The sequence below is a fragment of the Glycine max genome, chromosome 14 (genome assembly GCF_000004515.6).
Source record: "Glycine max cultivar Williams 82 chromosome 14, Glycine_max_v4.0, whole genome shotgun sequence".
NCBI lineage: Eukaryota > Viridiplantae > Streptophyta > Magnoliopsida > Fabales > Fabaceae > Glycine > Glycine max.
In genome coordinates, this window is record NC_038250.2 from 48,433,855 (window position 1) to 48,449,473 (window position 15,619).

General features: G+C 33.3%; 2 protein-coding genes across 7 annotated transcripts; both read left to right on the plus strand.

Moving 5' to 3' along the window:
• Positions 1-1,029: 1,029 nt before the first annotated feature.
• Positions 1,030-8,669, plus strand: LOC100790112 (UTP--glucose-1-phosphate uridylyltransferase). The gene is made up of 21 exons (XM_003544916.3): positions 1,030-1,351; positions 1,476-1,523; positions 1,648-1,739; positions 1,831-1,921; positions 2,237-2,297; positions 2,387-2,464; positions 2,551-2,601; positions 2,705-2,778; positions 4,092-4,164; positions 4,265-4,322; positions 4,450-4,496; positions 4,598-4,663; positions 4,946-4,978; positions 5,734-5,786; positions 5,862-5,937; positions 6,063-6,119; positions 6,193-6,276; positions 6,365-6,463; positions 6,538-6,642; positions 8,284-8,355; positions 8,436-8,669. The coding sequence occupies exons 1-21, from the start codon at positions 1,287-1,289 to the stop codon at positions 8,460-8,462; spliced, it is 1,410 nt and encodes a 469-aa protein (XP_003544964.1). The 5' UTR covers positions 1,030-1,286; the 3' UTR covers positions 8,463-8,669.
• Positions 8,670-9,156: 487 nt separating this feature from the next.
• Positions 9,157-14,251, plus strand: LOC100790639 (armadillo repeat-containing protein 7-like). 6 transcript variants are annotated; one of them, XM_006595494.4, is made up of 7 exons: positions 9,157-9,430; positions 12,670-12,754; positions 12,915-12,951; positions 13,020-13,093; positions 13,167-13,260; positions 13,348-13,430; positions 13,891-14,251. In XM_006595494.4, the coding sequence occupies exons 1-7, from the start codon at positions 9,291-9,293 to the stop codon at positions 14,065-14,067; spliced, it is 690 nt and encodes a 229-aa protein (XP_006595557.1). In that variant the 5' UTR covers positions 9,157-9,290; the 3' UTR covers positions 14,068-14,251.
• Positions 14,252-15,619: the final 1,368 nt, after the last annotated feature.

Consider the following 15,619-nt stretch of genomic DNA (forward strand, 5'->3'; position numbering starts at 1 on the left):
ATACTTGTAACAATAAGCTAGATGTAAATGAAAAATAAGATGAGAAAACAAACTTACCAATGAATATCGATGCAGTGGTGAAGGAACTCACCGTGCAAGAAAACGACATAGAGATGTATATTAATACGAAAAAAATTATTTAGCCACACTTTCTCCCAAACAAACCTCACCAGAAACTGATTCAAAGACAAAGATACAAAAAATCCAACCATGCATTCACAAAAACCCAAAAATCCCAGGAAAGCATCAACAAAAAAATATAAAAAAAATACTTAAGCTAAAGAAACTCTACCAAATGCTAAGTCCTTCAAAAGTTAGGAGAAAAAAAAACAACCAAATGTTACAAAAAAAATTAGAATATTTTTTTAAAAAAGAAATTAAGCCAAAGAAGCCTTACCAAACATGTAGTCCTAAACTTGCAGGATGAGAAAAGAAAGAAAGTAAGAAACTTCCTAAAAAAAAGAGATAGATGAGAACCACCACATATCCCAGCTTCTAGTTTTTGGAAGAAACCCATTTGATTCTTCATATGAAAAACATCAAGAAATCTATTAATCAGAAGTAACACATGAAAAGAAAAAAAAGATGGATGGAAACCACCACATACCCACAACTTCTAGTTGTTGGACAGAAGTAATTTGATTTGTCATATGGAAAATATCAAGAAATCCATTAAAGAAAATTCAGGAAATTAAATGAGAAGTTGAAATCTGTAAATCAAAAAGTGACGTATATAAAGATAATATATCAAACTGCATATGTAATGCGACACGTGACCATCACAACAAAACAAAAAAGTGAAAAAAATGGAGGGACAGAGAAAAAAACCAAAAAAATAATTACTTAATAAGTTAGTCTATAGATTATGATAAAAATAACTTACCATAAATAATTACGATAGCAATAACTTATCATGATAACAATAACTTATCATATCTTATCATAAACAATTCTGATAGCAATAACTTATCATAATAATTATGATAGCAATAACCCCTCTTTAAAAAACCCCCCCTAGCTCGTTCACACACAGCACCAAATTTCTTACCTTAGATACCCGTTGCGTGAAAGCCGCGCCAGTTTTTTTTTTTTTTTCAGAGCAGGGTCCCCTGATATCTATATATTCGGGTGCAATGAAAGCATATTCTGTCCAGAACTAACTACACTGGCCTTTTGTTCTCGTGTCAATTTCTAAATCCACCACCACACCCTCTCTTCTATTCTCTATTATTATTATCTCCACACCCTTCACTCTCTCTCACTCTTCTCTCGAATCTTCCACCGCAATGGCCACCGCTGCCGAGAAACTCTCCGCTCTCAAATCCGCCGTCGCCGGATTGAACGAAATCAGGTCTCTCATTCTCTCAATTCCAATCCTTCTATCTTCGTTCTCTTCCATTTTCGTTTCCGTTTTCGCGCGAATCCGCGAGATCGGAACCTGATTCGTGTTTTTTTCTTCTTTTCTTTCCGTGCAGTGAGAATGAGAAGAACGGATTCATCAGCCTCGTCGGCCGCTATCTCAGGTGAACCAATCAATCACCGAGACGAAACAACCTCTTCTACATTCGTGATTGTTGTTGATCTCTGCGAATCTCGTCTTTTAGCTATTCTGATTAGCTCTGTTGCTTTGCTTTGAATATGTTGCAGTGGCGAAGCGCAGCATGTGGAATGGAGCAAGATCCAGACGCCTACGGACGAAGTGGTTGTGCCTTACGACACTTTGGCGCCAACTCCTGAAGGTAACGAATCATCACGTTTTGTTGTTTGCTTTCGTCGATTTGATGCTTTAAATAGAGTTCGGTGTTGTTATATGAAATGAAATCGTTGCAGGTTCTTCGGAGGTGAAGAATCTATTGGACAAGCTTGTGGTGTTGAAGCTAAATGGAGGCTTGGGAACAACTATGGGTTGCACTGGTCCTAAGTATGTCTATGCCTATGCCTGATTGGAGATATTATTCTTTGTTTTAGATTACAGAAGTTTAAATCGAGATTTAGGATTGAGATCATATATATGATTTTTGTTGATTTTTAATCTTTAGTTTTTCAAAATATATGTATGGCATTTTGTTTGAAAGCACATCTATGTGTCTCCTTTCACAAAATAAAATAAAATGCGAACAACTTTTTTGAAAAGTAATTTGAAGCCCTGTGCCGGGTTAAAAAATTTTCTGAAGGATTATTTTCTTAGATCACCATTTTTGGTAAGTTTTAATTGGCGCGCCTGAATGAAATGCAGATCTGTAATTGAAGTTCGTGATGGGTTGACATTTCTAGATTTAATTGTCATCCAAATTGAGGTTATTCTTGAGTCCTTTTGCTTGGTTTTTATGTTTCCCCCCTGCTTATATGGACTTCCCATTGATGAATTCTTTCAACATTTATGTAGAATCTCAATTCCAAATATGGAAGCAATGTTCCTTTGCTTTTGATGAATTCATTCAACACTCATGATGACACTCAAAAGGTACTTATCCTTTATTTTTTATTCCTTTTGCCGAGTAGAATTATAATCTGAATTTGCTCGTAAACTAACAATTTCACTGTTTTTAGATTGTTGAAAAATACCAAAACTCAAATATTGAGATTCATACTTTTAACCAGGTCTGTAAGTCTGATTTCTTGTTCTACTATATTATGTATTTTCTGGAGTTTGAAATTTAACATTTTGTGTTGATATTTTGTTGCATTATACTAATTTATACAGAGCCAGTATCCTCGATTGGTTGTTGAGGACTTTTTGCCATTGCCTTCCAAAGGGCATACTGACAAGGATGGATGGTATGACTTTTTGCCATTGTTTTTATTTTTATACTCGACTATATTATTGCATTGATTTCACAACTTTCACGAGATTTATGTCTTTCTTCTATCTTTTCTGAATTAGCATTGATAAAGTAGACATGCCTGCATGGATAATTTAGATGTAAATCTAAGATATCAAAATATTCAAGCAAATAAATTTTATTTGTAGAGTGCCTAACATGGTTTAGAGTACCTGGTCTATATGCATTGGAGTGTCATTGATGACATGCAAACTTCTTCCATGGTGATTTTTTCCATATCTCTTGACCCAATCACTTGTCCTATTTATGGATTTGTACTTAATATTTGCTCAGTGTCTGGTTGTCACTGCAACTATATTCCTTTTTCAAATATGTGGCTTAACTCAGCATTGTTCACTGTTCATATTTTGATGGATTGCTTGCTTATGTTCTGTGCCCCCAACCCATGTCTTTTTTGTCTCCAAGTGCCAAAGTAGATGATTTATTATGAAAAGAAGTAATTATTATAAAATTCTCTTTTTGAGAAGAGGAATAGCTGATAGCAGAAACCTTAGGATGAATTCATATGTCTTTGGTACCAAGATGAAGAATAAGGTTTAAAATTATTAATCAAAACTATACATCCAAAGGTTTATTGCATAAATCAGTGTTTTTTTTTAAGTAACTTATATGTCTTCATTAAATTTTTATCTCATTGGGTTAAATTTTAGGGAATCATCTAAGCTTCATCTCAACCTTATGATAAATAAAAATATCCTCAGATCCACTTTATTGCTCTACCTTTCTGGATAAATAACACATTATTGGCACTGAACTCCCCTCATTAGCAATTATGCACCTTTTGAGGTTCATCCAACTGAGTTTATTGCTTCTGGTATGCATCACTTGTATCCAGCACTTAAACCCCATATATCCACCATTGAGCACTTATTGGCCTGGATGTAATTGACTTTTCTTGCTTGGAGGAATATTGGTACTTTGTAAAGGCTGTTTTTGACATTCCTCTAACATTTTGGGCCAAAATTTTCACGCTTGCCACGAGTGTTAGGTTTGTGAGGGTAAACCTGAATGACATATAGTAGGATACAATTAGTCACAGTTTAATATATGTTGTATGTCATTTGAAACTTAAAAGTAATCATATTAGTATGTCTTAGACCCAAGTTATATTGTATTTGGTTATGTTGGAAGTGATACCTATGCTTTATGGTTGTTTTTTAAATGGAAAGTGTTCAAGATAGGAAACCAACATTGAGCTTATCAGCTAATGGAGTCTAAGTTTGGCTTATGACTAATTCCTATGCATAGGTACCCTCCTGGCCATGGTGATGTCTTCCCATCATTATTGAACAGTGGCAAACTTGATGCACTATTGTCACAGGTTGATCCTAGAGCTCAAGTTGTTTCTAGTTTGACTGTATTTATTTATTTTTCATAATCATTATCATCATTATATCTTTATTTTCCTTTTGTTCTTACAGGGTAAAGAGTATGTGTTTGTTGCCAATTCGGATAACTTGGGAGCTATAGTTGACTTGAGTATCCTTATTTAAGTTTCATTGGTTCTTTCTGTTTTGTTTATAATGATTTTTGGCTATATTGCTTATCATTTATACACAAAAACAGTGTCTTTGGTGCCATCTGTGTACTTGACTCATTGATGTAGAAATCTTGAATCATTTGATCCAGAACAAGAATGAATACTGTATGGAGGTAATAAGGAAAGATGGTTGTTATTGTGTAACTTTTATTTTCAGACTTCACACATCTTTTTAATATATTTTTTCTTTTTCTTTTTCCTGTCTATTATGCAGGTGACTCCCAAAACATTGGCTGATGTAAAGGGTGGCACTTTGATTTCTTACGAAGGAAGGGTTCAGGCATGTAATCTTGCTGATTTTATTTCTTTACAACCAAGGTTTATCTGATTATTTCAGACACTAGTAATATTTTTTTTTCAAGTCTCTCTCTGTAAACTTGCTTCTGTGTAATATATTCTTTCTGTAATTTATATCTCAAAAAAGAAATATAAAAAAATCCATCTAGAGTTCAACGATTATCATGCTCTCTTTCTCTTTTTGGTCTAATGATAAAATCAAAACCAATGGAAATCTCAAGAATGTTTCTATTGAGTGACATTTATCTTTGATTCTTTAATGCAGCTCCTGGAAATTGCACAAGTCCCCGATGAACATGTAAGCCACTAAATCTGTCTCTTATTCTTGGATCATCTCCCTCTTCCCAGCATAGGCAATTTTTAAAAATAAATTATTTAGTTATTTTATGTAAATATAATGCTATGAATAAGAAGGGAAGTGATTAAGCATTAACACATTCACTGAGATGGGATTGGCTTGTTTGATTTAATTATTTTGTGGTCTAATCAAGGATTACTAAGCTGAACTGAAGTTAATGTGTTGATCTTTGACTGGAGATGTGACATCAGTGGATACACTTTTTTCAAAAAAGAAAGTGAAAAAATATAAACCATGGTTCTTTTTGTCATTTTCATGAGATTTCCTTTCTGGAAAGTGTTTGAAGGCTACCGATGATACATAAGTTATTTTATGGCAATATACATTGGCAGCGGTTACTTTGGTAACTTATGTTAAGGAAACACCAGTAAATTGATAGGTATAAGGAGTTCATATCTCAATGCAATTGCATGACATCTTTTACTTCACAAGCAGTGGATACTGTTGATGATATGAAGACGTGAACTGTAATTAAGAACTGTTAACATTTTTTTTTCTATAAAAAGATATTCATTATTCTCATTGATGATATAATGTTTGTGATGGTAAGTGATAATACTTGCTTTTGCAATTCTTTTGACCCAATTTATGGTAGCTGGAACATGTTGTAAATAATGATGTTAAGCCTTAACTTTGGTGGAGACTAGAGAAGAGATTTGCCAATTATTACATTCAAATGTAATGCTGTCTTGCAGGTCAATGAGTTCAAGTCAATAGAGAAGTTCAAAATTTTCAACACAAATAATTTGTAAGTTTTGCTGGTTAGTGTTCTTATTGTTTTAGATTATATACTCATACGTAGGTGTTTGACAATAATCTACAGGTGGGTGAACTTAAACGCAGTTAAAAGGCTTGTTGAAGCTGATGCTCTTAAGATGGAAATTATTCCCAATCCAAAGGTTCAAATTGATTACTTTTCAAGTGATTATCTGTCATTCATTCTGTAGGATGCTCTATTGTGGGCTAGTTGTTTGACAATTGATATTTGGTGGAGAAATTGCTGACAAAATTAGTGGATCTGTAGGAAGTTGACGGAATAAAAGTTCTTCAGCTGGAAACTGCAGCTGGTGCTGCAATAAGGGTACTCAATGTTTAGTAACATATTAATGAGTAAGTTTCTTCTTAGTGCTAATATATTCATATCATTTCTACAGTTCTTTGACAAGGCTATTGGGATTAATGTTCCTCGATCACGATTCCTTCCTGTGAAGGCAACTTCAGATTTGCTTCTTGTCCAGGTTCTTAACTTTTTTGATTCAAGGCATGGAATCTTGCTTGGAAATTTGAGTCTTTTATCTGACATAATTAGTTGTCTTGTTTTTTCAGTCTGACCTCTACACTTTGGAAGACGGATTTGTCATTCGGAACAAAGCTAGGGAAAATCCTGAAAACCCTTCTATTGAACTGGGACCAGAATTTAAGAAGGTTAAGATCAATATAACTTACTACTTTGTGTTAGAGGGTAACCATGATACTCATTTTCTTAGTCTCCTTCACAGGTTAGCAACTTCTTGGGCCGCTTCAAGTCAATTCCTAGTATCGTTGAGCTTGACAGTCTAAAAGTGGCTGGTGATGTATGGTTTGGAGCTGGTGTTATCCTCAAGGTATTGGATATGATCATTAGTTTCTGTTCTTTAACATAGTGTTTCATTTTAAGTGTGAAACTGACATTAATAATTCAAATATCAAACTTAAGAATTTTAGAACTGAGTATTTCTAAAATTATCTTAAACTTCTGACCTCAATATAATTTGGTTACTTTATGAATGAGATAATTGTAATACTGTTACGATTAATGCAAGAAACCTTCATAAAAGTTCCCCTTGTATGACTAATGTTAAAGTTGTATTAATAAGAATAAAACTTAGATACAGTACTTTATGTACTTTTTGATATTGTTCTCCAACCAAAGGAGTTTTTATCTACAGAACATATGTTGACCTTTAATGAACATTATTTCGCAAATTACCAAAGTAAAACTCCAATTTTGATTGGAGAACAATGCTAAAAGTATCTAAAGAACTGCATCTACATTTTGTCCCTTTTGTTACTCAAGCTCAAAATTGCTTTTCTAATGTTCAATGGCGAATTTAAAATCTTGAAACTGCATACACTTGAAATGTTAATTAAAATTCTTTGTTTAAGTTTAGAAATTTTTTAATGTTTTAAAGTAAATTGGATTGTTGCCAAGAAAATAAGGTAAATATTTTATGGTTTAACAAGTTTAATTTAGGGCATGTTTGGATAAGCTTCTTTAGAAGCACTTCTAGGAGAAAAAATAAGAAGAAAAGAATGAAATGAGTTTCTCTATGGGCTAAAATGAGGTATCCATTAGTTAACTATTAGCTAACTTGTAGATGTCCTCATCTTTTAGAGAAGTTACATGAGAGAGTTTCTACAAATTAACTAATGGAGAGCTCATTTTAACTTAAGGAGAAAGCTCATCTCATTACTTTCTTCTCTTAGAAGTACTTCTAAAGAAGATTATCAAACCAGGCCCTTAGTCCCCATAGTTTCCACTGTTCAGTGTTGGTTTTGGTTCCTATAATTGAGTTTTAGTCCCTATGATTTTCCTTGTTTGGTTTTGGTTACTAAACCTTATATTTTTCAATTAATTGCATTGGTCCCTGCAAAGAAAATGATCCTGATTCTCTTTTTCATTACTATACTCTAACCTGATGGTATGAAACTATAGGGGCTAAATATTCAAGAAAAATAAATTATAGGGGGACCAAAACCCAAGTGAAGGACAACTATAAGACCTAAATTTGTCCAAACTAACCCAGGTCAACTATTCGGTGATGGTGATGTTCTCAGTTTACATTCAGACTAACAGTAACTTATTTTGTTTTCATCTTTTAAAAATTTCATCCTCAAAGGAGGACGAGTTATGAAAAATAATAGGCTAAAATATCCTTTTGCTTCCTCATCTTACTTTTTATTTTCAATTTGATCTCTTAAGTTTAAATGTTTCTCTCATATCAAACGTTTATATGATGTGGCATCTTCACAATTTATCACATCACTACTATATTGATTGAGTTAGTGTGATAAACTAACGAAGGAATGTAAGTTAACTAAGTTAGGTGATAAATTAATAGAAGAACCAACTTTAACTCAAGGGATTAAAGTAAAACATTATAAACTTAGTGGATGAACTGAAACTAAAAAATAAGAAGAGAGACCAAAAGTCTTTTGACTAAAATAATATCATTTTGTTCTCTTATGTTGTTTTTTTGTTACAGGGGAAAGTCAGCATTGTATCAAAGCCCGGTGTAAAGCTGGAAGTTCCCGACGGTGTTGCCATTGTAGACAAGGTATCTTAGATATATGCATTTGTTTGTGCACGAGGTTGGATTCTAATTTCTAGGCCTAAAGATTGAATTGTAATATGCAGGAAATTAATGGCCCAGAGGACCTGTGAGGAAGACAGATGACTTTAACTAAAGAATGAATTGTATCAGACCGTATCTTATCTATCTATATGGTCTAGTGTTTTTACTACTCCCATGTTTGATAGGTAAAGAAAATAAGAAGTCTTTTTGTTGAGAGGATGTCTTGGTGTGGATCTTTACTCCATTGTCTTGGAATTCTGTTTAGAACAGCAAAAAAATGACAAGTTTGGTGATAAGTTTCATGTCATTTGGTACAATAGCATTGTGTCCCCCTGTCGAACAAATCAAGGCCTAAGAAAAAAGAAGTGTTAAAATCAATAATCCATCCGAACAATGTTTTAAAATACACCAGCATATGTAAGAGAACAGCACAGGACGTTCCTTTGTGCATGGGACCTAAATGTTTAATCAATCAGTTTATTTAAATAAACAAAATAGATTTAAGCATAAAATATGATGTATTTTTTAGATGTGTAAGTTTAATCTTTTTTAATTTAATATTAACGGTCACAAATTATACACAACTTATTACTTTATTTAATATATTTTAATTGAAGAGATATAAGATTGAATGAGGGGTTAAGAAATTGAAGAGATATAAGATTGATTGAGGGGTTAAGAAGTAAAGAAAAGAAGGAATGAGTTTGATTTTTTATGTAATAAAAATAATAAATTCATAATTAACCTTTATAAATAAAAAATATTTTTTAATTAAATACTTTTATCTCAAAACTTACTATTAGATTGAAATTTCTTAGCGCCCCTACGGGCAGTGTTTGGTGGCGGGGATAAATAAGTACCCTGCGAAGAAGTCGCGCGTGAAGGCGTTGGTGAAGCTCGTCAACTACCAGCACCTCATGCCCACGCGCTACACGCTTGACGTGGACTTGAAGGACGCGGTTAACCCCGACGTTCTCAACGCTAAGGATAAGAAGGCCACTGCTCTCAAGGAGACCAAGAAGCTGCTCGAGGAGAGGTTCAAAACCGGGAAGAACAGGTGGTTCTGAGCGGTAATGTTATCGAGTTTTGTTATTCAAATGCTTTTGGATCTTGCTTTAATTGATACTTTATAATGCTGTGTTGAGATTAGATTTTGGAATTTTTGGTTAAATTTTTGTCATATTGGATGTTTAAGGTGGTTTATTGAGATGATATGATAGGTTAATGTTGTTTTAAATTGGTTGCTGAATTGGAGCGATTATAGATTAAGCGTGTTTGTGATTGTGATTATGAATCTCTGATGAATTTGGTTTCAGATTTGCGTGTTGTTAGATCGCTAAGTTACCCAAAAATTTTAATTAGGGATAATGAGGTTTCGACTTTCGATGGTTAGACGCTAATTTGCCCTAAAATTTTATTTTATGAAAAGTAAAAAGTGAGAAATTATAGCCTTGATTGAAGAATGGGGAGATTTAAACAACTTTATAATCTAGCGCGTAATTGCTTTTACATTTAATCATAATTTCAGGTATTGATTTTAATCAATGGCTATAAATTGTTCGTTGCACTCCAGTGAATCCTGTTATTTAGAGAAAGGAAATCCATTTTCCTCGTTTGTTCGTTGCAACTTGCAAGTATTCAAAGATATGGATAATCTATTAAAGTAGGTTCCGTGATGGTTTTGCTGTAGGATTTAATGTGTATTAAGAATATAGACTAATAAATAAATAATTAATTATTACGGATTAACTTGTAAATAATGGTAAGTGAAATAATTTTTAAAGATAATTGTTATTTGATGGGAGTATTAGTATTGAGAGACTAATACTCTTCCTTGTGTGCATTAGCTGTTAAAGTCACTATTCTCATCAAATAACACTTACCTTTACATCTTTAGAAATTGTTCCACTTTATTTACCATTAATCAATTTTTTATTTATTAGTTCTTAATATGTCACAGTTCTCTCATACGTGACATCAAATCTTACATTTGTGACTTAGCAGCAACAAATTTTGCTTAGTGTCTTGATGACTGTAAAATAGTGCAACGAATTCAAAATTTTGCTTACTATTCTTGATCAATTATTTAGATGCTAGCTAATTGAAGAATCTGGCATCATTTAAGGTGTGTTTGGTGGCTTAGAGTTTGTAGAATTTATTTTGGGTGAACTTGATTTTGAAGAGAGATGCATTGGTACTGCGACAAGTGTGTTTGATTGATTTGATTAATATTTTGAAACACTTGCGTGAAGACATGATGAAAGATGCTTGGATGGTAGTTGCTATTTTAGACCTTTTCTTACCTTTAAAAGGTATGAATCGTAGACTCGTAGTTTTCAGTATGGGATAGTGGAGCCGAGTCATTGATCTTAAAACTGCTATATAGCAGCACTGAAGTATATATCTCGATGGTTTTAATTGTGAATTTATATATATAGTTTACTAAATTCATATTTTATATTCTTACCATATTCATCATAGAAATGCTAAAAAAATAATGAAATGTGTGTTGGAGATGGGTGGGGATTCTTAGTTTAGATAAAATTAGTTGAAAAGATAATTTGAAGTTAAAAAATTAGCTGGTATTGAAGATGCTACCTTCTAGAAGATTTTAAGTTAGGTTATTAAATTATAAGTGTGACGGGAGTTAGATTTTACGTTAGTGTTTTGAAAAAATGCTATTTAAGTAATGTTTTAAACAATGTTACAAGCTATTTAAAAAAGATTGTTTATCTATGTTTATTAAAAAAAAAAACTAAAAGCACCGAACTGCTGAAAATAGGCGTAGTGTGGTAATTTAAATTTTTTTCCTGGAGATGGGTTGGGATTTTTAGTTATAATTTCAATTTTTTCTTCTTAAATCTCCAAAATGATGCTATTTTTTTTTCTTTATAAATCAAGCAATGTGATAATCAACTTTTTTTTTTTCTGAATCGAGTTTTAACTAAAAATTAAAAACAGAATCAAATATCCATCGTCTCCACCGACCGGTGTTTATATTTTTTTCCCTGGTTTGCTGAGGCACCCACATCTAGACTTGGTTTCTTCTCTCTAATCTCAACATTTCCATTTTCCACCCTTTTATTGGAAGTTTCATACCAGAATTCACTGAACTTGCATTAGATGAGGGCAAAACATGCGAGCAAAGCAAAAATCTGATCCCTAATCTCTCTTTTTGCTCTGGACTCTCCCAATACCCACCCAATTGAAAAATTGAAATCCCCTTTTTTTGCGTTAAACGAAAGCAACGTATTCACCCAAACCCTAGAACCACCACCAGATCAAAACCAACGCGATTGCGCGATCAAAAGGTCTGTGTTCTCTCTCGATTCTCGCGAAACCCGCTTTTTCGCTCACCCTTTCTTCATCTTCCTCCATCTGTCGTACGTGCGCATCGTGAATTTTCTTATTTATTTAGTTATTTATCCATTGATCAATCAGAACAAAGGGTGAGTGAATGAATAGTCTTGTTATAAAATAGTATACCGAATATAGGGGAGTTTGCAATAATGTGCGAAAAGGTGGTGCGATTAATGTATAGGTAGATTGTTGTTCCGTTTACGATTCTGCTCGTCTTTTTCTATGTTTCGTTAGAAGGTCTTCATGTTGAGTGGCAGTTGTGTATTGTGCATGCATTCCAAAAGACGCGGGCAGAAAGGTTAAGGAAGTAAATAGTAATGTTACAATTGCATTTATGTCCCGAAGCTCTAATTCTATTATATGCAACAGTATCATTTTTATCAGTTTATTTTAGCATAGAGGCAAAGTTGTCCCTTTTCCATCAAATGGGGATCAATTGTTCAGCTCCAAATTCATCGTCTGATATTACTATTGGTCTATTGTTATGTGTTGGTTATTATGATATAAATTGTCCATGTTTCTGTTTTTGTTGGTACAAGGACGCTTGCATGTCATGGAGCATAGTTGATGTGTTCGGAAAAAAAAATGAATTTGTTGGGTATGAGCGAAGGCAATTACCAATTAAACTATAAGTGTTGCAGAAGTGGTAACTGATATACAATTGTGCATAGAAATTATAAGTGCTGTAAAATCAGTTGAGCCTCACTGAGTTTATAACCCAAAACACAATAAACTATTGGTAAATCACTACACTGGTTATCTGTGTTGTGTGTGTGTCTGGTACCTTGACTGAGTTGATGACTAGGTCAATTTTTATAACATTGTGAATATGGGGTTCATATTGATAACATCCTGTCCTTTTTATCTTAAATTTCCGTATAAATAAAATTTTCTTTTCTGAACTTCTCACTTTTATACTTTTACTGGTGATGGTAGAAGGCCAGCATACATGTTCACCAATGACCAAAGGCAACAAGAACGAACTGGGAGATATGGAACTTCCAGAGTGGAATTCCTTCAGGTGCTTTTTCTTCTTCCCCTCTCTCTTTCTCTCATTTTCAACTATGATATAATAATGAAAACGTTTTATTTGCAATTCAATGTACCATTATATTGAATGTGTTGTGGTAATTTCTTTTGTATGTGGACGGAGGACCTTTGATGGATAATGGTTGTTTCAGAAATTGGTGACTCAGTTTCAGAACACATCTGAGGATGGTAACTTTTTTTTGTTAGTTTATAATATTCACGTCTGTATTGGTTGCTGAATTTTCTTCTGTTTGCAGAAACAAGAGAGAAAATTTTAGCAAATTTGGCCAACTTTGCCTATGATCCTTACAACTACAACTTCTTGCGTCAGGTATGGACCTATCAGTTTTCTTTCCAGAAAAGCTGCACAAGATTAACTAGAATGTACTTGCATAATATTGCAGCTTAATGTTTTGGAACTTTTCGTTGACTGCTTAACTGAACCCAATGAAAAGCTTGTAGAATTTGGTATAGGAGGGATCTGCAATTCTTGTGTTGGTAATTCTAGTGACTTTATCTTCGGTGATATCATTATTTCTTGCCTAATCGTCTATCTTATTTACAAAAATAACAAATTTTGAGCAGATCCGGCCAATTCTGCAATTGTAACTACGTTTGGTGGGATACCTCTTATAATCCAATGTTTATCAAGCCCAGTTAGGAACACTGTAAGTATAAGAGCTTTTTTGCTTGTTGACATTGTTTCACTTTGATGGCTCCTAAGTTGTGGATCATGTAGCTTGCAGACCAAAGGGGATTTGCTAAACCACGAATATTCAAAAATTTTGTTGATAGCATTTTCCTCCCTTCTGTTACAATCATGATTGTGTTTTCTACTTCATCACTAAATGTATTTTATTATATATGAAAAATATTTGTGTGTTTTTTTATATGAAATTTAATTATTTGAAACTTACGTTTTTTGACTTCTCAGAACATTCTGTTATTCTAGGGATGCTTATAATTACATAACTCACATTATCACTCATTCTCTTCTGGCACTTGCAAAGTAATGTTCCATAAGTTACACTGACCTGTACATTTTAAGTACATTCTAAAGTTAATTTACTTCCATGAAAGGTTCAATTACAATTTGGTAAATTAAAAAATACATTTATCTGATACCAGGTAAATTATGCACTTGGGGCACTTTATTATATCTGTAACGAATCTAACAAGGAGGAGATTTTAAGGCCCGAAGTTGTTGATGTCATTAGGAGGTATGCAGCCGCTGAAGAAGTTAGTGTGAGCTTCAGTAATCTGGCTAAAGCTTTTCTGAGTAAACATCTGGCCGAGAACTACTGAGAGACACAGCTTACCTTTCCATACTCATTATAAGACCATATGTCTTGAGTAAGGCAACAAGTAATTAGAAAGAACTATTATTATTGTTATTATTATTCTTGTTTGATCAAATATTATTATTCTTGTTATTGTTATCACACTATTCATGTCTAGAAAGAATTAGACCATACAAGATACTATTTGACATTGAGAATGGTTTCACCCAAAAAAAGGTTTTGATCGTGGGTAGTTGTTTTGAGTTTTGTCCTCGTTAATGGGCCATTTTTTTTTTGTTAAAAGAGAGAGAGAGAGAGAGAAAAAAAAGACAAACAAGGAACTAAAAAGTAAAAACAAATTAACACACTTCTTGTCCCATCTCATCCGCAAGCGGTAGAAACTCTTATTCCATTCGGAATATCTTGACAGTGAGGTTAGAAACATTTAATACGAGACTTCCATCTACATTTAAATTGCCACTTTCCATATTTTTCTATCCTCTACCTTGGCATCTGTAAGTCTCACCAAGCTATGGCACAATGCAATGAATCCATTTGAATTGACCATACATCCCCCTTGTTTAGAGAATTCCTCACCTTGTGGCAATTCTGTTGAAATTTCTTTCCCTCTATTCTTCTTTGTATGTTGAATTTTAGTTACATGTAGGCTTGCACATAGGACAGAGTCATTATTTTCAGTTGAGAAGCCTTCACCACATTCTCGTCATATAGTCCCAAGCTATTTTCATTTTGGCCCAACACCGCCTAATCCCCACTTTCTATTATGGCACCCGACCCAACTTCTTTATGTTGAGACATATGTAAGTTATTGGGCCCCTTACTGCACACATTTTTATTGGGTGGTGCAGTTCCACTATCTCCACATTCCTCTTCTCTCGCTTGCCATCCATGTGCCAACCCTTTAGTATTCTTGGGTGTTGGCTAGAGCTTCAAATTTTAGGCCAATGGATTGCTTCTGCAAGCTGTTGAACCAGTGACTTTAGTGGATTGGTAACATCCAATCAGTAAAATTTTTTAAGTGTAATGTTGAAGCTGCCTTTTTTTATTTTTATGTATTGATTTGGATATAGAATGTGTTTGAGAGATGATAATGGATATTTATATGCTGCTTAGACTAGTTGGGAATCCAATACATTGCAGCTTCATAGGATCCAGATCCTCCTTCATTGCAGCTTCATTGGATTTATTGCGTAAAACTCACCCTTTCACTGAAGCACTCACTTTTTAAAAAAATCACATACACTTGTCTCAAATACTACTATATTAAATAAGGGAAATATTGTCACTTTCCTTATTAATTAAAATGTGAAATATAAGTAGTGACAAATCTAGGACCTTAAATAAAAAATAATTTATTTTAAAAAATTAATACTAATAATTATCATAAAAGGAGTAAAAAAATTAAGAGCAGGGTCCAAATATGCAAAGTTATGAAGAGAAGAATATATCCATTCAAAATATTTTATACATAATTATTTTAAAATAATGAAGCCTATTAACACCCATGACTAAAGTATGAATCCTTCACTAAATACAAGTATCAATTTATTAAAAAA

Excerpts from the sequence above, each read along its gene's own strand:
- LOC100790112 (XM_003544916.3), top strand. The coding sequence starts at position 1,287 with ATGGCCACCGCTGCCGAGAAACTCTCCGCTCTCAAATCCGCCGTCGCC. Across the intron at positions 1,740-1,830 it reads TTTGGCGCCAACTCCTGAAG|GTTCTTCGGAGGTGAAGAAT; the intron begins GTAACGAATCAT and ends AAATCGTTGCAG. Across the intron at positions 4,664-4,945 it reads CTTACGAAGGAAGGGTTCAG|CTCCTGGAAATTGCACAAGT; the intron begins GCATGTAATCTT and ends TCTTTAATGCAG.
- LOC100790639 (XM_006595494.4), top strand. The coding sequence starts at position 9,291 with ATGCCCACGCGCTACACGCTTGACGTGGACTTGAAGGACGCGGTTAAC. Across the intron at positions 9,431-12,669 it reads TTCAAAACCGGGAAGAACAG|AAGGCCAGCATACATGTTCA; the intron begins GTGGTTCTGAGC and ends TGGTGATGGTAG. Across the intron at positions 12,755-12,914 it reads CCAGAGTGGAATTCCTTCAG|AAATTGGTGACTCAGTTTCA; the intron begins GTGCTTTTTCTT and ends TGGTTGTTTCAG.